The 23,646-nt window shown below is 48.2% G+C and overlaps 10 protein-coding genes across 10 annotated transcripts; 5 read left to right on the plus strand and 5 right to left on the minus strand.

Annotated features, from left to right (window-relative positions):
* Positions 1-65: 65 nt before the first annotated feature.
* On the plus strand, positions 66-1,562 carry BO79DRAFT_161228 (uncharacterized protein; the record flags this gene model as incomplete). The annotated part of the gene is made up of 1 exon (XM_025679011.1): positions 66-1,562. The coding sequence occupies one exon, from the start codon at positions 66-68 to the stop codon at positions 1,560-1,562; it is 1,497 nt and encodes a 498-aa protein (XP_025534118.1).
* A 2,484-nt stretch (positions 1,563-4,046) lies between these two features.
* Positions 4,047-4,661, minus strand: BO79DRAFT_183341 (uncharacterized protein). Its single transcript, XM_025680266.1, has 2 exons — positions 4,527-4,661; positions 4,047-4,466 (listed from the first exon to the last, which is right to left on the minus strand). The coding sequence occupies exon 2, from the start codon at positions 4,453-4,455 to the stop codon at positions 4,252-4,254; it is 204 nt and encodes a 67-aa protein (XP_025534119.1). The 5' UTR covers positions 4,456-4,466; positions 4,527-4,661; the 3' UTR covers positions 4,047-4,251.
* A 2,025-nt stretch (positions 4,662-6,686) lies between these two features.
* On the plus strand, positions 6,687-8,561 carry BO79DRAFT_278097 (uncharacterized protein; the record flags this gene model as incomplete). The annotated part of the gene is made up of 5 exons (XM_025687857.1): positions 6,687-7,015; positions 7,072-7,273; positions 7,329-7,370; positions 7,424-7,572; positions 7,634-8,561. The coding sequence occupies 5 exons, from the start codon at positions 6,687-6,689 to the stop codon at positions 8,559-8,561; spliced, it is 1,650 nt and encodes a 549-aa protein (XP_025534120.1).
* Positions 8,562-8,999: 438 nt separating this feature from the next.
* Positions 9,000-11,151, minus strand: BO79DRAFT_260362 (fungal specific transcription factor domain-containing protein; the record flags this gene model as incomplete). The annotated part of the gene is made up of 5 exons (XM_025686404.1): positions 9,000-9,401; positions 9,460-9,751; positions 9,804-10,197; positions 10,297-11,072; positions 11,141-11,151. The coding sequence occupies 5 exons, from the start codon at positions 11,149-11,151 to the stop codon at positions 9,000-9,002; spliced, it is 1,875 nt and encodes a 624-aa protein (XP_025534121.1).
* Positions 11,152-11,995: 844 nt separating this feature from the next.
* BO79DRAFT_212018 (TauD/TfdA family dioxygenase) lies at positions 11,996-13,533 on the plus strand. Its single transcript, XM_025683122.1, has 4 exons — positions 11,996-12,328; positions 12,391-12,877; positions 12,946-13,251; positions 13,314-13,533. Exons 1-4 carry the CDS (start codon positions 12,079-12,081, stop codon positions 13,471-13,473), a joined length of 1,203 nt encoding a protein of 400 aa, XP_025534122.1. The 5' UTR covers positions 11,996-12,078; the 3' UTR covers positions 13,474-13,533.
* Positions 13,534-14,585: 1,052 nt separating this feature from the next.
* On the minus strand, positions 14,586-15,707 carry BO79DRAFT_278105 (SDR family oxidoreductase; the record flags this gene model as incomplete). The annotated part of the gene is made up of 3 exons (XM_025687858.1): positions 15,501-15,707; positions 14,974-15,432; positions 14,586-14,926 (listed from the first exon to the last, which is right to left on the minus strand). Exons 1-3 carry the CDS (start codon positions 15,529-15,531, stop codon positions 14,586-14,588), a joined length of 831 nt encoding a protein of 276 aa, XP_025534123.1. The 5' UTR covers positions 15,532-15,707.
* A 1,374-nt stretch (positions 15,708-17,081) lies between these two features.
* Positions 17,082-17,994, plus strand: BO79DRAFT_278109 (uncharacterized protein; the record flags this gene model as incomplete). The annotated part of the gene is made up of 4 exons (XM_025687859.1): positions 17,082-17,274; positions 17,340-17,435; positions 17,528-17,721; positions 17,776-17,994. 4 exons carry the CDS (start codon positions 17,082-17,084, stop codon positions 17,992-17,994), a joined length of 702 nt encoding a protein of 233 aa, XP_025534124.1.
* Positions 17,995-18,405: 411 nt separating this feature from the next.
* BO79DRAFT_278114 (mitochondrial carrier) lies at positions 18,406-19,537 on the minus strand (the record flags this gene model as incomplete). The annotated part of the gene is made up of 5 exons (XM_025687860.1): positions 18,406-18,883; positions 18,939-19,111; positions 19,166-19,309; positions 19,377-19,445; positions 19,505-19,537. The coding sequence occupies 5 exons, from the start codon at positions 19,535-19,537 to the stop codon at positions 18,415-18,417; spliced, it is 888 nt and encodes a 295-aa protein (XP_025534125.1). The 3' UTR covers positions 18,406-18,414.
* Positions 19,538-19,805: 268 nt separating this feature from the next.
* BO79DRAFT_205071 (C6 transcription factor) lies at positions 19,806-22,153 on the plus strand (the record flags this gene model as incomplete). The annotated part of the gene is made up of 4 exons (XM_025681830.1): positions 19,806-19,877; positions 19,940-20,025; positions 20,079-20,410; positions 20,484-22,153. 4 exons carry the CDS (start codon positions 19,806-19,808, stop codon positions 22,151-22,153), a joined length of 2,160 nt encoding a protein of 719 aa, XP_025534126.1.
* A 119-nt stretch (positions 22,154-22,272) lies between these two features.
* On the minus strand, positions 22,273-23,599 carry BO79DRAFT_241297 (DUF453-domain-containing protein; the record flags this gene model as incomplete). The annotated part of the gene is made up of 2 exons (XM_025685104.1): positions 22,273-23,094; positions 23,159-23,599. The coding sequence occupies 2 exons, from the start codon at positions 23,597-23,599 to the stop codon at positions 22,273-22,275; spliced, it is 1,263 nt and encodes a 420-aa protein (XP_025534127.1).
* Between the last annotated feature and the right edge of the window lie 47 nt (positions 23,600-23,646).

The following is a 23,646-nucleotide window of genomic DNA, read 5'->3' on the forward strand; positions in this document are numbered from 1 at the left end:
TTCAAATGACTCCTTCAAACCAATCCCAGCAAGATATGATCAAAGAGACCTTCTCAAAGAACACGATGCAGCCCACCCACGCTGTCAAGCAAACCCCACCTTATTTCTGGGGCAATACCCATGTGCCGAAACCTCCTCCAGTGGCCGGATATGAAGAATGTCGGAACCTAATGGGTGATTGTTCCATTGCTCGACTTGAAATAATGGTTGATAGCGGCCTGCAGAAACTTAGGTCTATCTTCGAGTCAATAAATGAACCCTCAACGTCGAATACTACTCATTGCCCAGTAGTCAATCTCAAGTTATCACCAGAGCTGCAGCAATGGCGGATTGATCAACAACATAATGGGTGGATATTACCACCCAAAGGCAACGGACTGGCACGAGTGCCAGAGAAGGTAGTCGAATTGCTGAATGCACGGAATTGGCCTGAGCCGCTCTTAACGCGAGCCGCACTCTTCGGAAGTGGCCTGTTCAATATGTTGTGTGGAGCCTACGACGCCCACACACTCTACTCGAACTACTGTGTTGACATGATTTTTTTTTGGGAGCATGCCTATCACCAAGTGTTTCCCGACTTTGTGAAGACCCTCGAACAGGCAATTCATGACCCCCAGGCGCTAGTTACGCCAGGCGGCAGAGATCGAAGGACCGCCGCGGGTTTGGCCCTGCGATACACGAGAGAAAAGACATCACTAGAGGAGCAATACGTCACACAACTTTCGGGTAAAGTGGCACGCGTCAATCGTGACCAGGCGCTACCTTTATGGATTTGCGAGAGTTCTATCTGGCAGTGTGGCGTTGAGGCGATAGCACGCGGCTTTGATTGTGCTGCCACAGCACATGACTTGTTGCAGAGTGTTTCGTTAACAGACATTGTGGATGTTGGATCCGATATTCTCAACTCAGAGCTCCTCAACGCACTGTTAAATACAGCAGATATATGTGATGAGGACGTAATCACTGAGGAAAAGCTGAGACGTGTCTATGATGCATACGCATATAACAGTGCTAGAATGTTGACTGAACGCTGGTCCGATCCATGTGCAAAAGTGGCCATGATACTATACCCCTGGCACATCCTTAATGGCAGACATAATTTCCTTCGCAGGGCGTTGCTCGGCTACCCCAAGGCACGGAAAACATATACTTGCCAGAAGGAGGCAGACTTTGGCGAAACATTCGATAGCGATTACCGGACAACTGGTTTCAGCCGACCTCTCCAGAACTCCTGTAATGGGCATGTATACTGCGATCATGTACAGCAACAGCTGCAATCATGGTCTGACCCAAGCCTGTCAACTTTGTGGTGGTTCCTCTCACCAGCAGTGCTGCAATATGCGGCAGCTGGTAATATTGACGAGGAAATGGAGCAGCACTTGGTTGAACAGCTCTCAGTTACAATAGCAACAACATACTCGAAGGGTCTGGTCAGTGAGATGAGCTGGCTAATAGCCCATGCCTGTCAGCATGCACTCCAGGTCAATTACTTGTTTGAAGCTGCAATGTTTGGCAGCTTGTTAGACGATGGCAACCTTAAAGGAAAGTTGGATAGGGGGTAAGCAGGAACGGTCAGATGTACGATTTTGACCCGCTTTATACCCCTTGCCCCTCGGGGTTCAATTGTGATTAAATCTTATTTGAATTGCGTTTCTAATTCTGAGTTTGGAAAGCCTAGGAAATTGGGTTGGGGAACTCGCTGTTTAGTAGCCCCGTACCGTCGTCATGACGGATGACCATTTCATGCCAGTGTTATTTCTACGACTTTTGAATAAGATTACATTGATTGTTGCATACAACGAAGTCATATGGTGTTAGCTAAGTAGTAGTGACCTTCAGCGTCACACGTTTTGGGATGTTAGATACATGGATTCACCCATTATACACACGGCGACCATCAGCAATACACCATAAGAAGATACTACCATCCCAACTGAAGCTATAAGCCATGTAGAGTACATTACTGCGCAACTTCCTCTCCGGCTTCTGTCATGACCTGTCTGCTACGTCATCGGTTCACCATAAGGTTGTGGCGTTGTGCCCCTAATTGCACGCTGCAAGGGCCGTTGTGCCACATAATCACCTGATTCACAAAAAGAACGACTCAAACTCACAGAATCAGGTTATTTCTTAGCCGCCGACGGTGTTGTATCCATGTTAGATAACTGCCTGACAGAGTAGAGCACATGTCACACAGTCTTATGGCCTGCATCACACTTATTGTTCAGGCGACAAACACTGGGAAACCTATGTTTTGTCTGGAATGACTGAGCAGGAAGCTTCAGACAGATTACTCATTTCCGCATTTGTTTCTACAATGGTTATAGAATGCGGTCTTCCCTATCGCTAAGAAAATCATGATAAAAATCACCAGCCAATATTCTGGTCTCCAGGTATGTGCCGCCTTCGATATCATACTCAATGCAGGCTCGTGGGTTAAGGACAGCATTATCCGCGACAGTCACAGCGTTATCGGGACAGAGGTCACTGTCTAGAGAGTAGCCTCGTATTTCATAACATGACCAGAGATGTGATCGGTAACCTGTACGGATTAGAGTGTTACATGGATCCTTGATCGGATTTCATCGTGTGGCTGAGACTCTCATAATGTCTACTAGATGTACGATATTCTTCAACATGAAAATCGACAATGACATAATGACGAGGTACTCGGTACGTAATGTAGCGGTTTACTTGTCCAATCTGATTTCATTAGCATTATACGCTCCCAAGGCAAGCTCCCTGGACATTGAGACAAAACGTACAGTTTGACTTGCTACATCCTGATATATGTTCATGTTCCTCGTATTCGGATCCGCTCCATGCTCAAGACACTAGCGCATCCAGACCTCATTGTTAGTCATTCACTTGCATTGCCTTTCGCGTGGACGCCTGTTCACCGGTGAAATATGACTCGTTAACAGTTAACAGAGATTCTTCTGGGCGGCGTGTTGATATTCTATGCGTGATGGAGAAACATCCCTAACACATGGAACGTATCGGTGTTCCAATGCCTTCCGGCCACGGTCGGCGTGACCTGCAGGTTTCGCTTATGCATTAGGTATTCGGCGATAGCTAACTAGTTTACCGCCACAGTTTCAACCAACAGCCGAGGAAGATCTTGGTAAACAGGCTTGCTTTTATCAGTGTGGCGTTTCAAGTTCATCCATTTCAACATGCCAGTAGTCGTTGGCTCAATCCACATACATGATATTTCTGCATGGGACTTGAGTCACGGACTTCCGTTTCCCAAGTAGCTCGTTGACCCTGCAATTTGGCCAGGGTTCCGGTTTCGGCAGATAGTCCCATTTCCTCCGCGAGGATCCCAATGACGCTCGCTCAATAAGACAAGTCATGGAAAAGACAAAGACTTTATTATGCATGTATCTGCATTCTCCGACAAGTAAGACTTGACTCTCTGGGTGACGAACCCTTTAGGTTCCCGACGCTTGGGAAATAATGCCTGTGGCATAAATCTTGACAATCGCAGCTGATAAGTCACACAGTATAAAAAGTAGTTAGTTAGCCGGCGTGTGGAAAAGCCGGGAAGACGTTGTCTACGAAGGGACAGGGAAGTATGTAAGAGCCTACTGGTAGTAAGGACCTATTCTTCATTCTTGTCTTTTGGGGTAATGATTGACACGAGGTTCCTTATCAGTCGGATCCGACTGATACGAACCATCTCCGGCCAGATCATCCAAAAGGGGTTTGGTATTTTGGGATACAGCGGAAAGACCCACATTGACCAATGATGGGAGCAATATCAATGCCTGCTTTATTATGAGATAATAATCAATTTCTACCTTACGCCTATCCCGTTACCCAAGGGGGGGAAGGGGGGGAGGCTATGTGTGTCTTTAACCAAGGCCGACCGGAGTTCGCTCCGATCATAGCGGCCATATCCGCGCCAGAAACCTTCAATTCCTGCGGTAGTCATTTCCTCGACACATAATGCATCGTAGTTTAATTGACACATCACTTTCGTATCTAGGCCATCAAGTAAGAAGAGTGGCTTAATGTTACAGGCTGTCATCTTTTAAGGAAGTCTTATATTGTTTCTCATAGTCTGGGAAGTACAAGACACTCGATAAGCTCATTGTGAGACCCATGTACATTATCCCCAGTATATACCTTTCGTTGGCTCCGTAACTCGATATTACTATCGAGAAGGAGGCCGTGTCTATGCTGTGCTTTATTAACCGAATCCGTCTATTCTATCGCCACATCTTGCCGTAATGATCCATCCATATTTTAAGCCAATCGTTCGTCAAGCTGCTTCCGACTGTCATGTTGTAGCTGTTCGAGAGACTTTAAGACTCGAAGGTGCTCTTTCTTAAGGGCCTCGAACCCGTCGTCGAGCTGCTTGTGCCATGGATACAGGACAAAGACTTGGAATGCGAGTGCCGACGATGCCACGACAAAGTTTGTCAATGATATTCCGCGCGTCACAATCATCTTCAAGCTGTCTTCGCAGAGCGTTAGAATAGGCCTTGTTTAAATGTCTGCCTCGCAGATAGAGGACTTACATTAAACCGGAGACCTTGGACGTATGCAGCCCAATGGGGGTGGATGGATTTGATCGAGAGGCAGAAAAAGTTCAAATCATAGAACACAATCGTCCTTCGGAAGAGTGGTATTAAATGACTGAGAGGAAAGGAAAGGAACATGGTATAAGAGATGATTTTGGACTAACGGTGTTCGGCTGCCCCTTTCAATTCCCCCGACATTATCGGAGAACTAGCCGATCCCTAGTCTCGATTAGTGTTTAGTCTCTTGTGGCTGCACCTGCGCATCCCCGAAGATGATCCTCGGGTATTGAGCACACTGTGGGTGCGCGATTTAGGTTACTACAGCTCTGTACTGGCTACTGATTGACGTGTATAGTACGGTTGTTTCTGTCATTGAACATCCAAGGTACTCTGACCGAACTCTTCCAAGAGGTGCGCCTTAAAGCTCCGCTACGTGTGTAGTTGATGACTCATATCATGTGTCAGACTAAGCGTTAGGTGTCTAGGTGGTAGCAGTCAGTTGTTTCAGGTCGAGAGACTGCACTGGGGGGTGTACTACAAATATATCCGCCTACAGTAATACGCATAGCGTGCTAGCTATCCCTTAAAGAACAGAGTCAGCACCAAGGTTCAATGCTGCGTCAGTCTAATGTAAACATGATGCAATTACAGAAATCCAAAGGATATATGCCGCTTATCAGAGCTTCCCTAGCTAAATAGGTTATGACAGTGGCTGAGTAGCTAGGATTTGTGGTGGTCCTCATCTTTAGGGGCCATCGTAGATGACCATTGAAGCCCGCCCGGACAGATGACAGTATGTTACCACAATGACAGTATCTTCATTTAGACTGGCAAACTATCCGGTCAGATGTTTGTTTGCCACATCTACATCGTGTGCCTTTTCTTCTCAGAGTAAGCCTTTTCGCTCCTGGGCTTGCAGACCATATCCCCGGAATCTCGACAGAAAATATTACGGGAAATCGCTTTGGGAAATCGCTTTGGGTATCAATACTCATATATTCTCCCTAATGTTACTAGACGTCTAATACTCCAATAAAGCCCAGACATGACTTTTAGTACTGTTAGACTACCCCGAACAACCCGATCCAGCATGAGCTTCGAAGTAGCCAAAGCAAGACAAGTCTCACAGTTTCCATATACTGACAGCATAGCTTGGACCTATTTCTTCCAGACTAATAATGTGACACGCGATGGCTTCTCCCTAGCGTCAACCTAAGCATGCAGGAAGAGGATCATACTGAGCAATCTAGGTACCATTAATCTAAGTATCAGATCCCACGCTGCAGACATATTCTTTATCTTGGGTAACGCCAATCAGAATTACTTTGCCTCATCATGCATCATTATATTGCGATCCCCGCATGCCTGAAAGTTTAATGGCTAGTTGTTCATTGTATTTTTGACCATGCATCTGGCCTTTGCTAATTGGCTTGGAGGTGTTATACTACGAAGGATCTGGGATTCCCTGGAAATCTTCAAGTAAACCAGCTACCTACGAAGATTTCAAAGCAGCTCTAGGTATAAGTAGCAGGTAAAACCTCTAAGTTTCGTAACATAGGGAGCACACGGGAGCATATCAATGGCTATGATACTTTGTTGGGCGCAGTCACGGTTGAGGTCCTGTTCATACTACTAAAATAGGTAGTAACGAAGAACATGTGCAGGCAAGAAAGCCGACCTGTATGTGATTGAGATGCACATACGCATGAAAGACATCTATATAAATTTAGCTTCCATTTGTGTGAACACCCAAACTCCCATTATACGGTCATGTTCGATTCTATATTGATAATCAAATGCCATTGTAGGAAGTTTGGTAGTACCGTTAGCATATACACATGGTTACCGCTCACCTCGATAGCATGCAAGTTGGCAATATGTCAAAAGAATGTTGCATTTAGCGGCCACGGGATAGAATATCAGCTAACCCCATTGACCCTAGGCTTCGGAGTGTCGAATGACGAAAGCAGGAAGGTTGGATTGCTCATTTGTCCTTCCGCCGACTGGCTAGCGGGGATTGATAGACCCACAGCATCCAACAGTGGCAATCATTTAGTATTGAATGCATCCTCACATCCGGTAACATATATACAAAGCAACGCTCGTTGACCAGCAGTAAATGAATTCCTAAGAGCACCGCTGCTTTCGCCCACCAAAATGTCATTTTTCGACGCCGAAAAGCTGCAACCCGGCAGTACTCCGAGACCAGTCCCTCCAGCTGGTCCTATGGATGGAGAGTTAGAGGAAATTAGACCGAATCGACTTGCTCGAAAATTGTCCCCTAGACAAGTTCAGATGATTGCCATTGGAGGTACTATAGGAACAGGGCTATACTTGGGAACAGGCGAGGCGCTGGCAACTGGAGGACCTGCGTCGATACTGTTGGCATATACTATTTGCGGTGGCATTGTTTTCCTTACCATGCTCTCTTTGGGAGAGATGGTAGCATTCATGCCTGTTGCAGGGTCGTTTTGCACCTTTTCAGGGTATGCCGAGCATCAATGAAAGCGTCGTTCTCGGTTTTCTTGCTGACATTGACTAGGCGTTTCGTCGACGATGCGCTTGGATTCGCCTTAACGTGGAATTACTGGGCAAATGACGCTATCTCCACAGCTTCAGACATTATAGCATTGCAAGTCTTGCTGGAATATTGGACGAAGCATTTCCCTGGCTGGGGCTTAAGCCTCATTTGCCTTGCGCTTGTTCTGACCCTGAATATCTGCTCAGTCAGGATCTTTGGAGAGGTATTGTGGTGAGAACGAAGAGTGAGATGTGACATTCTATTAATCATCCCTCCAGATCGAATACTGGCTGTCATTACTGAAAGTCGTGACCATCATTGTATGTGCGCAAGCCCGTCATTTACATCCGTGCCTTCATCTTATGACATTTAGGTCTTCATCATTGTCGGGATTGCTGTGAACTGTGGCGCTAATACTGATCAAACATACCTGGGTGCTAAATACTTCTACACCGGGGACGCGCCCTTTGTCGGGGGAATTGGAGGCTTCGCTTCCGTTTTTGTGACAGCTTCCTTCGCTTAGTAACACTCACATGTATGGCCCAAGCAAATCTGGATTATGATCGCTGATTTTAAGTATTAGTGGCGGAACCGAAAATGTGGCCGTTACAGCTGGCGAGACACGGAATCCATCTCAGACCTATCCTCGTGTCATCCGCAATGTCTTCTGGCGCATTCTTCTCTTCTACGTGGTATCTATCATCATCATCGGTCTCGATATTCCTTACAACTATCCTGGCTTATCGACAGAGAGTGCTTCCACCAGTCCTTTCACCATTGTCTTCGACAAAGCCGGCAGTACCGTGGCGGGCAGCTTTATAAATGCTGTAATCATGACCAGTGCAATATCTGCTGCCAATCACGCCCTCTTCGCCGGCGCACGCCTTCTCTACACCCTTGCCATTACCGGTCACACCCCCGGTTCTCATTTCTTGGGCCACCTTAACCGATTCAATGTCCCATGGGTGTCAGTCCTTTCGACCGCAGCTATCAGTGCCCTCTGCTTCGGGGCAAGTAAAATTGGTGCCGGTCAGGTCTGGTCGTGGCTGCAGAACCTGGTGGGGGTGTCAAACCAGATATCATGGTTCTTCATCTGCCTGACTTCGCTGCGTTTCCGGTCCGCCGTCCGACATCAAAGCCTCGAACACCTGCTACCTTTCAAAAATGTCACGTATCCGTGGGGCCCGGCGCTAGCTGCCGGGTTGAATCTCTTTCTGGTACTCATACAGGGCTGGAAATCCTTTAGTCCAAGATTCGATGCCGCTGGGTTCGTATCATACTATATTGAGATCCCAATCATGGGCTCCCTATTCTTGATTTGGAAGCTTTACAAGAGAACCAAGCTTGTTCCTCTTGGTGAGATTGACTTGGAAACGGACCGATACCAGCGGGAAGATAACGTTGATGATCGCGGCTTGCATGTCTCCGAGGGATGTCCGAACAATGGTCGGCTAAGGTGCGTAACATGGATGTTAGCTTTGCTCAAAGGAGTCATGCGCTGGATGTTTTGAAAGATTTTATCAATGTTAGGCGAGTAATGGCCAAATTACATAGATTGGTAATAGCATCATATGCTACAACAAGGTATTGGAAGACTCGGGGCTATATTCAAATCGAACAGTAAAGCTCTGCTTCCGACAAGGATTAAATTGTAAATGCCAGGATACCGTAATGTGTAAATAATGCACAGCAGCGAGCTGTGGTACCTGTGCACAAAGAAAGGCCAGTAGACTAGTGTCAAGGCCTTTACTTAACCTTTGAGTGGCAGTAGAATCCGCCAAGCAATCTGCAGACAAGGAACCGATGTTGTACTCTTCGTTTGGATTCTACCATGTGTGACATCCACGTCATTTTGTTGATAAATACAGCTCGCCACACATAAGCCCTAACGCGAAACCAATGCATACCTGATCATAATCAATGTACTACCAGTATGGAAGTGCGTTTTATTAGTTTAGCGACGGGTGGCCAGCAAGATTGTGCCAGAAACTGAGCTCAAATTCTTGGAGGTTGGTATTGTCCCATAGCCACCAGGATCCGTCATCTAGAGTTTCCCTTTGCTCGGAGGCAGGTGGATGCTGCACTCGGTTATCTGAGGCGACCATCGTATTGTCTGATGAAGGCGTCATCATCCGATCCAGGATGGCCTTTATGGTTTGGGTCGCGCGAGCTAGCAAGGCATAGTTGGGGGAGTCTATATATACTAAGGTTCCGCGTTCGATTTCTGCGGCAAGGATGCTTAGTTCTTGGAATATCTTGGAAAAGCTTGTTGTGAAGCTCTGGATGGCGAATGAGCGTTTGACAAGAGTTAGACAAATCATTCCCGCAGCGGACAAGCCGTAGTATGCGACCTTCGAAGTCGTTCTCGTTAGACAGGATATTGCAACTTTGGATGCAAACGGAACCCACCTTCCATACGAGCGATGTACCAGAGTTCACTATCTGGTCTTTGAGTAGAATGGTTTCTGCAACAAGGCCCAGCATCTTCAAGGATATATCGAGCAAGTCGGAGTCGGGCTCCGTAGACATAGGTCGGACTAATGCAAGCCTTAGAAGGAATTGGACATGTAGGTAGTTCAACTTCATATTAACCATGAAGTCTCGTTCTACTGGTCGTCGATCACAGGCTTTAAGGCCACATTCCAGCCGGCAGCTTCGAGGAACCGCCAGCCATTGGGCCTGAATATCAGCCTCTATCAACCTTATTGGGGTTAGTACTACATTTAAGGTTTTATACACAGAACTCAACCTACCATGCTCTTCGGGCCCTCTCATCATAATTGTCCTCGGTGAACAGGTCCAATATATCATCCTTCAGAATGGCACAGAGACCAGCCCATCTCGAATCAGTAGCAAAGTCCAGCTTTTGAGTATCAAGCCAAACTGCTGGGCTGCGGGATGCCTCGTGTGAATTCGCGTCAAGATCACCCGGTAGGTAAAAATGACAGAACCTACGTAGGATTCGAGGTGGGCGGCCAAGAAAAATGGAAACATTTTTGTCGGCAGAGTATGCTCGACAGAAGGCGGCCTGACGCAGATCTCGTAGGAATGCAGGAGCTGCACGAAAGGATTCTGTTTGCTGTTGGTGGTAACCAAGGGCAAAAAGAGCCGCTGCGACATCCCCCAATTTCCTCCAGGACAAGTAGCCTGGAATCATTCATATCAAATCAGTATTTAGTAATACATGTGTAGCTGGAATTTCATTTTTCCTTTGTCTTTTGGGGGTCGGGAATCGGGATCACATACTTTGGTCGCCATCAACCTGCGAATGAGATATGAAGTTTTCGTAGGTTAGAAAAAGTTGAAGGTCATTCATACAGTCAAGGGGTAAACATAGATCCAAGAATTGATCCGAGTACGAGAGGGTCAACTTCTGAATTCTACGACGCTGTTGCTCCGAGCCATACATTGGTTCTGCATAAGTCAAGTCAATAGAGGCTCGACAGACAGCGGTACAAAAAAGACCCAAGGTCTCCCATCGCACATGAGGCCCACAAAAGTTAGCACAGTATTCGTCCAATGTTGTGTCATGGTTGAGACGGAGAGAACAGCGGGAATTGTAGAAGAGGCGCTTGGAAATAGTCGTTGCCGATGCATGTGTTCCATCAAAGTTTGAGATTAGGTGAGAAGTTGTAGATGCGCAGGGCGTAGTCAACGGGCCAGCTAAAGCAAGATTGGTCCCCGTAGCTATCCATCTTCTGAAAAGCTGAGTGAACTGTGGAATCAATGATTCTCGGTGCAGTTCGAGAATTAGCTCGGCACCTTTAGCGATACAGGTGTCATCGAAGATATAGTCATCGGCCGGATTTGGGTGTGAATTGATTTCAGTCGTGGGGCCTAATTCTGCGGTCTTCTGGATTTGCAATTGATCGAAGAATGTTGTATGACTTGACGAGCCTAAATAGCCTGGGTTGGGGTATTGGAAAGCTGCTGGAGGGTTGACAGTTTCATCGGCCGTGACTCCAGTATTATGAGACTGATCATTCTCTTGCCTTCGCCAGTTTGCAGCCCGAGCAGATGGTCTTTTGAAAGGTCGTGAACGATAGGTACAATCAGCACTTCGGCCACGCTCCCTGCAGCGTGAGCAAACCGGTTTGTCATGGTCGCACCGCAGCTTTATCGCTCGGCATGGATCACAGGCAGGGAGCTTGCCTGATTTCGCTGTTAGTCGATTTGATGATGTCGGAGTCGGCATCCTGAGGCATCGGTGACTGCAAATTTCTGCACCGAATGCCACACCGCCCGCTGTGCGATGTTATTCTCTCCGGCGGAAACGGTTGTGACTCGTGAGACTCCGATTGTTACTCCGACTCCGAAATTAGGGTCTCGCGAGCATTCAAATGGGAGCAGTAGGAGAGAAGGCCTACTTAACATCATCGGTATAAAGTAATCACATAATTTTGCTCCAAAATTACGACATTATGGCGCTCAGATACGAGCATATTCAAGCCGAACAGCCAATTACACTTGCTTGCCTTCAATTAATGTTCTTAGGTCTCGGTTCCAGGCAGGGGGTCGACAATCAAAGACTCGACGGGAATATGACTAATTAATCAAGGAACAACAAGTTAGTTAGCATCACAGTGGGCAACATCTTCATTCAACCTTCTTAACACTATGGCGACTCACACGAGACGGTGGTAATTCATAGGGTTCAAACTGGACTGATAGTCTATTACTAGAATTCATGGCGTCAACTCATCAGATGAGCGGGTCCTCTACACGTACGCCGCAAAGATCTTGGGACGCCGACAGTAACGCCGACACCCCGATACTGACCCCGACATGCCGCAGTTGCCATTCCTTACAGAGAACTACATTCTAAGTCCAACCATTCGACAGTTCTCTTAGAAAGCCCTACATGATCGCAAATGAGGTAGCCCAGCTTCACGATGTACTATCACGCCATACATCTCCCTGAGTAATATAAAACTCAGTGTCCTTGGATGCAACACCTGTCACGTCTCTATCCACATCGGATTCCTACAATCCTACGTGCCTTGAACACCTGGTCATATGTCGCCCACCATGGTTGCCTCTACTATTTCCCAGCAGGCTGATATTGACTACATGCCTGACTATGACAAATATCTGGCGCGTAGTAAGCGCAGGCAGGAAACCGAAGAGCTGGCTATGCATCTTCCTGAGGGTTTCCCTACACAGCTGTCAGGTGACCTAGTGTGGGATGCAAGAACCATTGCTGATAGATATGATTGGAACTATCAACTCAGCACTGGGGATATTTCGGAGATCGATGGGGCTCTCCGATACTTCCAGTGTATGTGGTTATTTCCCTTCCTTCCTGGACCATCGGCTCCAACTCATTCTAATCTCTATCAGCCCTAGGAAAGTCAATGGGCGAAATCTGTCCGAACACCTTCCCACTGCCAAACTTGCATACTACATTGCGCGATATCTCGAAGCAGGTTCACGAAGGTCATGGATTCAAAGTCATCCGGGGTCTGCCCGTCGACAAGTACACACGCGAAGAGAACGTTATAATTTACACTGGTCTTTCATCACACGTCGCCCCGATCCGCGGTCGCCAGGATAGTAAGTGGCAAGGAAGGCCAGCCGACGTTATGATAGCTCACGTCAAGGATCTGAGTCAATCATGCAACTCCAAGGATATTCCTGGTCCGGTGGTGACGGCTGACAAGCAAGTGTTCCACACGGATGCTGGTGATGTCATCGCCCTGTTCTGTCTCAATGAGGGTGCTTGGGGTGGTGAGAGTTACCTTGCCAGTACTTGCCACGTGTACAATGTCCTAGCTGCTACACGACCAGACCTGATCAAGACGCTGTCTGAGCCTTGGCCGTTGGATGAGTGAGTCCACTGCTACAGAAGGCCATAGATCTCGGTGAAAGGAACTAATTAGATTTGTCTGCATTTAGTTTCGCGCCGACGGGCGATGTATACAAGCTACGGCCACTTCTCTACTACCAGTCTGCCACCGGGAACGATCCAGAGCGATTGATGATTCAGTATTCGCGGCGAAATCTGACAGGGTACATGGACTGCAAGCGATCAGCCCATATACCGCCACTCACTGAGGCCCAGGCAGAAGCGCTTGACGCGATTCATTTCACTGCTGAGGCTCACTCCATTTCTTTGGATTTTCGCAAGGGCGACATTCAGTTTGCCAATAACTTGAGCATCTTACACGCTAGGGGTGCCTTCACCGACTCCAACGAGAAACAGTAAGTATCCTGGCGTCGAGATGCTTAAAAGAGAAGAAGAGCTGATTATCCTTTCTCGACAGGCGGCACCTCCTGCGACTCTGGCTGCGTGATCCAGAATATGAGTGGAAGAAGCCCTCTGAGTTGAAGGAGCGATTTGACCGGGTCTATGACGGCGTAACTGTTGAGAATTCAGTCTATCCGCTGGAAGCTACCATACGTAGTAGCAACGTGGCTACATAGAGACCACAGATTTATGACAGTGTCGTGGAGTATAGTATATCACATGAGCCTGTAATGCCCTCACAGACGCGATATTGCGAAAAAATACCACGAAAATATACTTCGTGTAGCGAACTATTGTCTAGAATTAATAAATTAGACGATAATTGGCCTGTCAAATCAAGGCATCGTGTAATGCATACAAGATAGTGACTTCAATATTGGAGCTATGTCTGGACGCTTCGGAGATGCTACTTCATTCTAGTGCTCAATTCGTTCACACTAATCCCATGGGAGCAGTCACTGGTGAAGTTCTATAGCGATCGCCAAGTAGGCAATGGGATCCCTTGGCTCAGAAAGAGGATATCGGGCTTCTCTTGGTCACCTTACAGAGCTGGTCAGTCCTGGGACTATGCTCGATGAGGCCCACTAGACTCTGGATCCTTTCTTGCTGCAATCCTCACGAACACACTAATAAAGCTTTACCGGCACGCAGTCATTTACGTCCACATAGAAAGAGTAATCCCCCCCCCCCCCCCTTTTTTTTTTCCCTTTATTCTTATTAACTTGATCTTATCGGGAACGATATCTGTGTACAGACATTATTATTTATATGGGTCTAAGAGCAATAGTAACCCTCACATCGGTCATCACGTTGTATGCTTTATGTAAAAGGTCGTACGTCACCCAGGTAGAGAGATTATGAGTGTAAGCGAGCGAACTGAGATCAGCCATTCGAATCAATAGCGACCTACATCTCATCTTAAGAGGCGCGGGGAATCAAGGAAGAGGGATGGTCGAGTCAAAGCTAATCCTTCCCCGGCCCATATAGTGACTGATTTTCCACTACTATCGCCCATCATGCAAAATACGTTCCGACTGAAGACTGATTACGCAATTTGGAAACACGATGAACTGGTGGGTACAGTGAAATATGTGCAGGATCGATCAGCGCTTGTTGGTGGGTCCAATTTCTATCAAAATGGATATTGTCAAAGCATGACCTGAGACTAATGATGAGGTGCAAACCATCTCCACTCGGCTTTCCAAGGTCATTATTACTTCAATCGTCGAGAAGCAAGACCCCCTGGACGCCTGCCAACTATATAAACGAAGAGTAACGTCCGGCATCTTCAACCCATCATTTGCTGATGAGTTAGTTGCGTCTCCTCATCAAAATATTCTGGCATGTCGACACAGTAGTACTTCTCCCCGGACACTAGGATTGCTTGCGAATGAAGCTGATCGCGCGAGACAAACGTCCCCTTTGAGTCTGTCACGTCGTCTTGCGAGATTAGCTTGAAGATCACGTTGGTCACATCATTTGTAGTGATCAGGATCTTCTCCGAGAAGTACGCCTTCAGCTCTGGTGTAATCAAGGGTGTGATGACTACTCCTGGGCAGATCGCGTTCACTTTCACGCCTTCGTTCCACAATTGTTTACCGATCGAGCGTGTAAACCCAACCAAAGCATCTAGAATTCTTAGCTTTGCATCCGCCATGGCGGCATCGTGTACTTACGTTTTGTCGCTGAATATACCGGCGTATGCATGCATGGATATAACCCACCGATGCTCGACGTGATAATCAGGTTCCTCTTCCCCATCGTCACCTCCGGCGATCGGCGAAAATAGTGCATGGCGAGGTAACTTGTATAGATGGCACCAGTCAAGTTAATATCCGTTAGTCCAGCAATATCAGGCCGTGGCGGGATTCCTGTTTCATGCTTGGAGAAGAAGACCGTGTCTTCGGCGACGCCGGCATTCGCAAAGACAAAGTCTAATCTCTTCTCCTCGTTGAAGATCTTCTGAAACGTATTGCCCTGCTGCTCGTACTTTGTCACATCAGCCTGGTGAAATGTGGTATTTTTAAGCGACACAACGGCCGCTTTGCCGCGTTCCAAGTTGCTACCAATGATGTGAACTTTCCAGAGGCCGGTGAGGTCAAGTTGTTGAGCGACATCGAGGCCGATGCCACTGGCTATGAATGGTTATTCACGGTCGGCCATTACTACTTAGTATCATGGGCATATGGGGATGGTAACTTACTTCCTCCTGTGATAAGTGCTACCAAAACCATACTGTATTACTCGGTTAGAAATGCTGATGACATCAGTGGTAAGTGAAGTACTAGAAGAACAAGAACATCATGGATTTATATTTCCTATGGCGATCATGATGGAAGAGGGTTTGTGCGAACTACCGAAATATGCTAAACAAAGATGGAATAGAATGTGGGTATAGCTGAAGAAGAATGTTACCAGTGCTGTTCACCTCGTTGCTGTTGTTGCCGATCAGCTCAACAGTAAACAGTGACCCAACTTCAATTGTTCTGACCCTTTCTAGTCACGCGTTACACTCGGCTCACTATTTCCTATATTTTACCTTGTAGATTATAAATGAGAAGGTCGTTTGACCAGTGGACACTGTGTCATCGGATTGTGTCAGTCAATCCCTGATACTGTCTCAACTAATGTAATTCCACGGTCACATTCCCCGCCCCCTCCTTCATAATGGCCCAATAAGGTTCAACTGAGGCATCTCCTCCCATCAATAAATATTATGAGAGGTTGGAATGGAATACTAGCCCATTACCAAGTACTTAGTTAGCCGAGGTCACATGACTCCAGCATTGCAGCATTTTGAACCCCTCATCCTGAGTCAGCCCGGAAATTAAGTCCGGAGTAACTATTATTAGACCAGCCCAGCTGAGATATTAGCTTTAAGGGAATAGATGAAAGTGCACACACACGCTTCATGTAAGTTGCTGGCCAGAGAAGGCAACTAATACAAGTTGGTTATTTTCCTTACTATGATTCACTGAGGGTATTATTTTCTTGCGAACGGCTGTGGCTTGCGAAATGTCGGCAACCTTGGGACAGCCGTCTTGACCCACTATCTTGGGAGTCTAATTGATTTGTAATGGTAATAAGGACAGATTAGCATTTCTAACAATGCCCGAGTGTCTTCACAATAGCCGGCCAAGGGAAGGCTATTATTCTCGTTGGCACAGCTCGGATGGTGGGGCCTCGGCTTCAGAAGGCATTAATAAGGCATCAATCTGTGGAAGTAGGTAGACCAAAGACGGCCCTGATGATGTTGACGATATACCCCAGAATAAATAAGCTTGATTTAACAGGTTCCGTCTCGTTTTGGGGTGTAAGAGTGTGTTAAATCTGACCTGACACATTTGGGTGATAGGGCAACTCATAGGAAGATGCTACTTCGGTGTTAGCGCCCGAATTTCTCGGATGACGAACAGGCGAAACATAGACAACATAAAAGTGTGGACAGCCTATTGCTACCTCGTCATTCAGTCTTCTTCATAACTGGCAGAGCCACATTCACAGTCAAAAACATATAATTCACCAGAATGAAACAAAAAAACAATGTAAATGTAATGATGATACTAGGAGCTCCACCTTTGGGAAACCCCGATGCTACCTTCCTTATAAATGCAACTACCGTTCACGGCGTCTAATGATTCATGACTACCGCACCTTGCCCTTAAAATAACGAAAAAGATACCACATCAAAGGGATATAAGTAGCACCAACGACTACTACCTTTTGACCCTCACGGCCAAAGTAGTCCTGCCTTCTACATTAACTCAGTCACTTGCCTTGAAACATGCCTGACCATACCATCCACGTCGTGAACAACTCCGGCCGCAAACAGAAATATGGCATTATTCCCGGTCCACCCATGATGACCCTCGGAAGCAACAACAATAAGCATGACGGGGGATGTCTTGTCTGGCACGCAAAGGAACTCGACACCGGACAGACGTGGGATACATCAACCACGTATCAACTATACGGATGTGTGTGACATACTCTACCCACCCTTACACTTCCCAGTAAATACACCAGATTAATATCAGCAAAGGGGTTGGGACTACCGCTGAGAAACCCGGGTTTGGCGTGAAGGTAACATCGATCGATGTAAAGGATGCTGATCCCGCGACTCCCACGACGCCTGCAAGTATGTATATCCCATTATCATCGCTGTATAGGAGTTTTCAAAGGCTGGAAGGAATAAGCAGTGTGACTAGAGTCTAAATAAGGGTATTACAGGTACTTTTGGCCTCACGAAAAACGAAACAGGCGACCCACTCATGACGGTGAAAGAGAAAACAGCACCAATGGACATGGTACGGTTTGATTTCGGTGGTGACCTTTCTCCATCGGATGGGAAATACATCGTGTATGGAATGGCCAAGGGCAACAGGTTGCCCGATGGAAGTGTGGGCACGAGGCCTTTTGCTTATGTATGTTCCTCCGTTCCCTTGTCCTATGGTAAAAAGCAGCTAATCTAGTTGTAGTATCCGGCTCCCACCGATGCCAATGCAATTCAATTTGCTGTCATTGCGCCCGTAATCCAACTTTGGGTTTGTGCATATGACGCCGAGGAAGGTGAGATAGTGGATTTTACCAACGCGATCCAGCATGCGGGCATGCTTCGATTTTTGAATACCGATGGCGCGCTTCTCGCCAATGTAGAACATAGGAAAGATGGGACTTTTGAGATCACCTATTCATAAATGGACGGATTGGACTGGTCATGCTTGGAAGGCATTATACTTTTGTAACGTCTTGTGAGAAGTTAAACTAACCATCGATATATAATGTATGTTGGGCGGTAATATATATATCAAAAGGCTTCTGGTTTTTGGAGAAGAGATTAACTACTATGAGAGAAGCAGAATTTGAATAGATATATTCCTATGATCCTATTGGCCGGATACTGAAGGAAGTCTATAAGCATTGTTTACATGGGGATTCTAGAAACTACACTCATTGAAACTCTACAAGATTTCGGGCTGTTTCGTTCTTTCTTTTCCCCCTTTCTGCCCCTTTCCTTTCTTTCTTCTTTTCCTTTTCCTTTTGCTGTTTTTCTTATATTTTTATTTAGCAGAAACGATGAAATTAAGAAGTATATTTCTATCTGATCTGCTGAACATTCACTCGACCCGCACACTCGGATGCAGCAGAAACGTCATCTTCTCATACACCGAAAAGACAATCCCGCCACTCAGAAGCAGCCTGCCCAACCGCATTGAACTGCCCTTCCAGAAACCCCGAATTCCATAGTCACTCCGTATGTTCTGGACGGCTTCTACAAGCCCTGCCCCCTGGACACCTTGCGCCCGCGTCTTGATCGTGTCAAAAGGCTGCGTCGCGTACACAGTGACGACTCCCGCCACGGCTCCCATGCAAAAGGTAGTGAGAAAAGTCGGCGGAATGTCGTGTGCCTTGACAATTTCTTTGAGGATATTGTACGTGCCCATTCTCACGGCCGATGTTGCTGACTGTTTTAGCGTGGTGGACACAAGTCCCCGGTAGAGCTCGCCCAAACCGTGGGTTCGAACTAAGACTTGCGTGGCGTGGAGACTCGATCGGAACTGCCTGGCGTTTTTCGCATCGTCGATCCTTCGTCAATCAGTGAAAATGGCTTTGAGAATTGTGTGGAAAGCAGGACACAAACAGTGCTGTCTTGATTCTTTCCGTAGGCGTTACGGCCAGAACACTTTCTGTGGCCCCTGCGACAACGCCGGCCAGAATGCCCCGTGCTGGGGAGAGCGATCCACGCTCATCGGAAAGGGAGTTCTTAATGGTGTCGTATGAAACAAATCGCACAGCGGCCTTGGCCGTCGTGCCCTGCGAACTATTAAATCTTTATCCCTAGCGAAAGAGGATTAGATCAGAACGCACAATGATCAGCGTAGAACATCCGGTATATAAAGCACCGATGCCTTCCCGTTGCGCAACGGTATATATGAGTTGAAATGGGTTGGAGGGGGTCGATTTGCTGCTCCTCAAGAGTTGCACGCGGGTCTTTGCGTATTCGAAGGGGTACTTTTATTCATCATCTTGTCAGTCCTGCATCTAACATGCTGCAAGCCCGAAGGAATTAGTTACTTACCGTGCACGCAGCTTCCACCCCTCCAGCCACTCCGCCAGCAACCAGAGAGACCCACTGTGGAGTGTAATGCTGCGAACAAGTTAAATTGGTTAATGTCCTTCCCGGTCGCTGGAGGGAGATGAGCCGACCTTTTGCGGCTTTGTTGAGGCAGGGGCAGCCATGATAATACCAAGTACCAGTAATAGAGCGACAACGGTTAGCTGCTGAGTAGTCCAATCGTTTGCACCAACTTATAGTAACTATATTGAGGTACTTAGTAAACTGTGATACCAAATCTCCACAATAATTGCGGGATTTGCCGACGGAGGATGAATTGCCGCGGAACCTGTCCTTCCGTGCAAACCCGGTACGTATATCTTCCATCTGCCATCTTCCATCTTCTTTTCCCCTATCCATGTCTCGTGTTCTCCACGGAGACCCTGTCAAGCCATGGAAAGAATGGTTCCGTCGTCCCGTTCTCGCAGAGCAACCAAGGCATGCAGCTTCTGTCGCCGGAGGAAGGTGAGTTGAGATCCACTGTTTCGCCCCCTCCGACCGTGCCCTACCGCTCACGGCTGCTATAGTTGCGCTGCGACGAAAAGCCAACGTGCTCCAATTGTCAAGGTTACGGCAAGGAATGCGTGTACATGACCAGCCCTGCAAGACCCAGGTGCGCGGAATTGAATCCGTCTGCAGAAGATGCTGATTACCTGACCCACCTAGGCCATCCAAAGCCTGGATCGCTCACTTGGTGACTGAAAATGAGCAACTTCGGCAGCGACTTGGCGACGGAGGTGCCGCGCCGGCGCATGGAGAACAGGCAACCCCTGATGCAGATCTCCACCAACAGTCGGAGTCCACCAAGATGGATCATCCGCAGTCTGTTGTATCCGGCATCTTTATCTCCGCCAACGGAGACTCCAGCTACCATGGCCTCACCAGTACCCTTTTTGACGGTGCCCCCGTCAGCCGTCATGGCTCGGCCCAACTGGCCAATCGCCCCGGTCCTGTGGAGCCCATTCAGCAACAACTGATGGGAGAGGCCGCTTATCAAAGTGAGTCGCGATCCATGATGTCCTTGCCCATTACCGAAATTGGTCGCGGACCCTAATGTTCTCATGTTTCTAGGGCAGCTAGAAACGTTGAACTTCCAACAAGGAAAGTTGGACTTTGATGGCGTAGATCCCGAGTTGGGGATGCACCTGCTGTCCCTGCATTGGAATCGCCAGCACCACTCCTTCCTGATAACGCATCGCCCGAGCTTTATGCGTGATATGGCCACCAACGGGCCTTACTTTTCCAAACTGCTCCTGAATGCGATATACTTTGGGGCGGCCAAGTTCAGTAATCGTCCCGAGGTGCGTAGAGACCCGGATGATGCTCGCACGGCTGGGTGGACCTTTCGCATGAGGGTGAAGGAGCTGCTCGGGAGTGCCTTGGATCGAAGTGAGATCACCACCATCCAGGCACTGCTAGTCATGACGAGCTCCCTCTTCGCGCTGGGAGATGAACGTAGCGCCGCATGGCTCTATTCTGGCACGGCATTTCGAATGATTATTGACCTCGGCATGCACGTCGACGCCACGATGCTCCCCAACATGCGCCGTCTTTCGCCAGAAGACCTCGAAATCCGAAGACGTGTATTCTGGGGTGCCTTTGTTGTGGACAAGATCCAGTCCCTATACCAGGGGCGACCCGCTAGTCTTCAGAGTTTTGATACCAAAGTCCTTTTGTCCTTCCTGGACCGTTATGAGGAGCTGGAGCCCTGGCAACCCTTTGCCTATTCTGATGTGCAGTCATACCCTGGATCCCCGGCATATAGCGTGTCGACATTCACGTGGCTGTGTAAATTGTCGCTAGTTTTGAATGAGATTCTGAATAAGGTTTATTCAGAGAGAAGTTCCAATCGGTCGCCCCACGATCTCATCGCTACCCTTAACAGACTCGATGGGCAGTTGAAAACTTGGTACGAAAGCCTTCCAGATCACCTGCGCTACAACAGTCTTGTGGGAATAGTGCCGCCACCACACGTTCTCTCGTTACTCGCTCTCTACAATGTCTTGGTCATCCTGCTTCACCGACCGTTTGTTTCCGAGGGCCATCTTTACACTGCCGACCCATCAGTGGCCAAGAGCTCGTTTACCACCTGCACCACTGCCGCTTCCAGCATCATTCAATTACTGCAGGCCTACGATAACACATTTTCCATTCGACGAGCACCGTACTTGATATCATACGCCACATACGTAGCAGCGACAATCTTCGTGCGTGTCGCAGCCCAACGAGAGCGTGTCAGCAGGGCCCATACGAGCCTCCAGAGTTGCCTCGACATATTTAAGAAGAACCAGGAGACAAACTGGGCAGTGCGGCGAGCCCACAACGTGATTTTACACCTGATGGACCGCATGGGTGTTCGCTTAGATGGTTGCACGACTGTAGTCGACGACAGTCCGAATCGTATGGACGGCCGATCAGACGATTTGACAATCCCAACCGAAAGACCGTTGGGACCGGCGCCTGCAATCAGCCACGATTCTCCGCCAGAGATTGAACCGTCCGAGCTGGACATTGAAATGGTAATTCAAAGTTTTATCGGAACACAACCCAGGCCCGCAGACGGACTGATGCGCGAAGCCATGGATCTCTCTTTTGGTCCAACGGTATCTCATTCGAACATTCCGGCTCCTATAGCTCCCGTTGTAGGGCCGTACGAGGACGCGTACTCTTATCCCAGATTTGACGATATGCTATTTGGGTTCAACGGTTCTCCGCAGGATAATGCATTCACGGACCACTAAAATGTATTTGCTCCTTGCCTACCTATGAATGTCGGTCTAGTCGATTGGAACTCCCCGCATCCTATAATGGACCAGTGATGGCATGATCTATTTCCAGCGAACCCCGTAACCGCTGTGTCTTAAGGTCTATAAAAAACACGGCCCTCAAAAAGCCGCCGAGCCGTTCGATATACCGCTACCCGGTCCACGTCGATGGCGCCCTTCCTGTCTATTCCCAGGACCGTCTCCGCATGGATTACCCCAGCTGAATGGCGGATGCCGACCGGCACCGCGCCCGCAATCTGGTGGTCTCCTAGCGACATCCCATGCTTTGGAATCTCTTTCCCTTCTTTGATATGGGCCAGGTCCCAAGCAATGGTGCCATGTATGATTGTCGCCGCGCCGAGACATACCGCACCCGTCAGCTGCAGACTTGGATGGGGTTTTCCCATGCTGAACGCCTTCACCTCGATGTCCACGCCGTCTACATTATCACTGGCGGGAGACAAAATAGCAATCTTCGGGGTTCCGCGGACTTGACTCGCAGCATCCACATTCTCAGCAAGGCCAAACCGCACCGCACCATGTTGCCGGATATCCTCGATCAATGCCAGGAAGGCTGGATCCGCAGCATCCGTGATAGCGGACGAGGCTTCTCGCGGCAGGGACGCAGAATCAACAAACACAAACGGATTCGCGGCATCAACAAGGCTGACTCGCACGGATAGTGTTCCAAATCCCCGGGACTGCACCGTTAGCATCTCCTGGTGCCTCCCGCTCGGAAACATGTGGCCCGTCATACTACCGCATGGCTTGAGGAATGCAACTTTGATAGGACTGGCTGTACCTTCAACGCCTGGAATCGCATATTTGCCATCCTCTCGGAATGAGCCGTCAGTCGCGACTTGGACTGTTTCAACGATATGTTGACCGGTGTTGGTGTTGTAAATCCTGATATTGATCTGTGGCTCAATCAGTCTCTGCCGTCCTCACACCGTCCCACTGAGAACCATAAAGAAAACAAACCTCTTTTTCCCGCTCAGGGACGCTGACAAGACCCTCATCCAGTGCAAACGGCCCCACTCCAGATGCAATATTGCCACAGTTCCCAGTCATATCGATCCGTGGCTGATCCGGCGCCACCTGCACAAACGTATACTCGACATCGACACCGGGACGACTCGACCGTTCTACAATGGCGACCTTGGACGTTGTCGAGGAGGCACCGCCTACCCCGTCAATTTGACGAGAATGACCCGTACTGGAGCCCATCGCGGATAGCAAAATCGGTTCCCAGAGCGTTGGCGACGCGGGAAGATGGTGGCGATGAAGAAAAAGGCCTTTGGATGTGCCGGCACGCATCCATACCGCTGGAATGGATTTCCGAACTGATTCTTTCGACCTGTATGTTATTTTCGGTAAGACGGGGATGGGTTCACTGCGGGTGACTGAATATGTCTGTGTCATGATTGACTCGAGTCGAAATGGACGGTCTCTTGCATGAAATCTTAAAA

The sequence above is a fragment of the Aspergillus costaricaensis genome, assembly GCF_003184835.1.
Source record: "Aspergillus costaricaensis CBS 115574 unplaced genomic scaffold BO79scaffold_59, whole genome shotgun sequence".
NCBI classification, from domain to species: domain Eukaryota; kingdom Fungi; phylum Ascomycota; class Eurotiomycetes; order Eurotiales; family Aspergillaceae; genus Aspergillus; species Aspergillus costaricensis.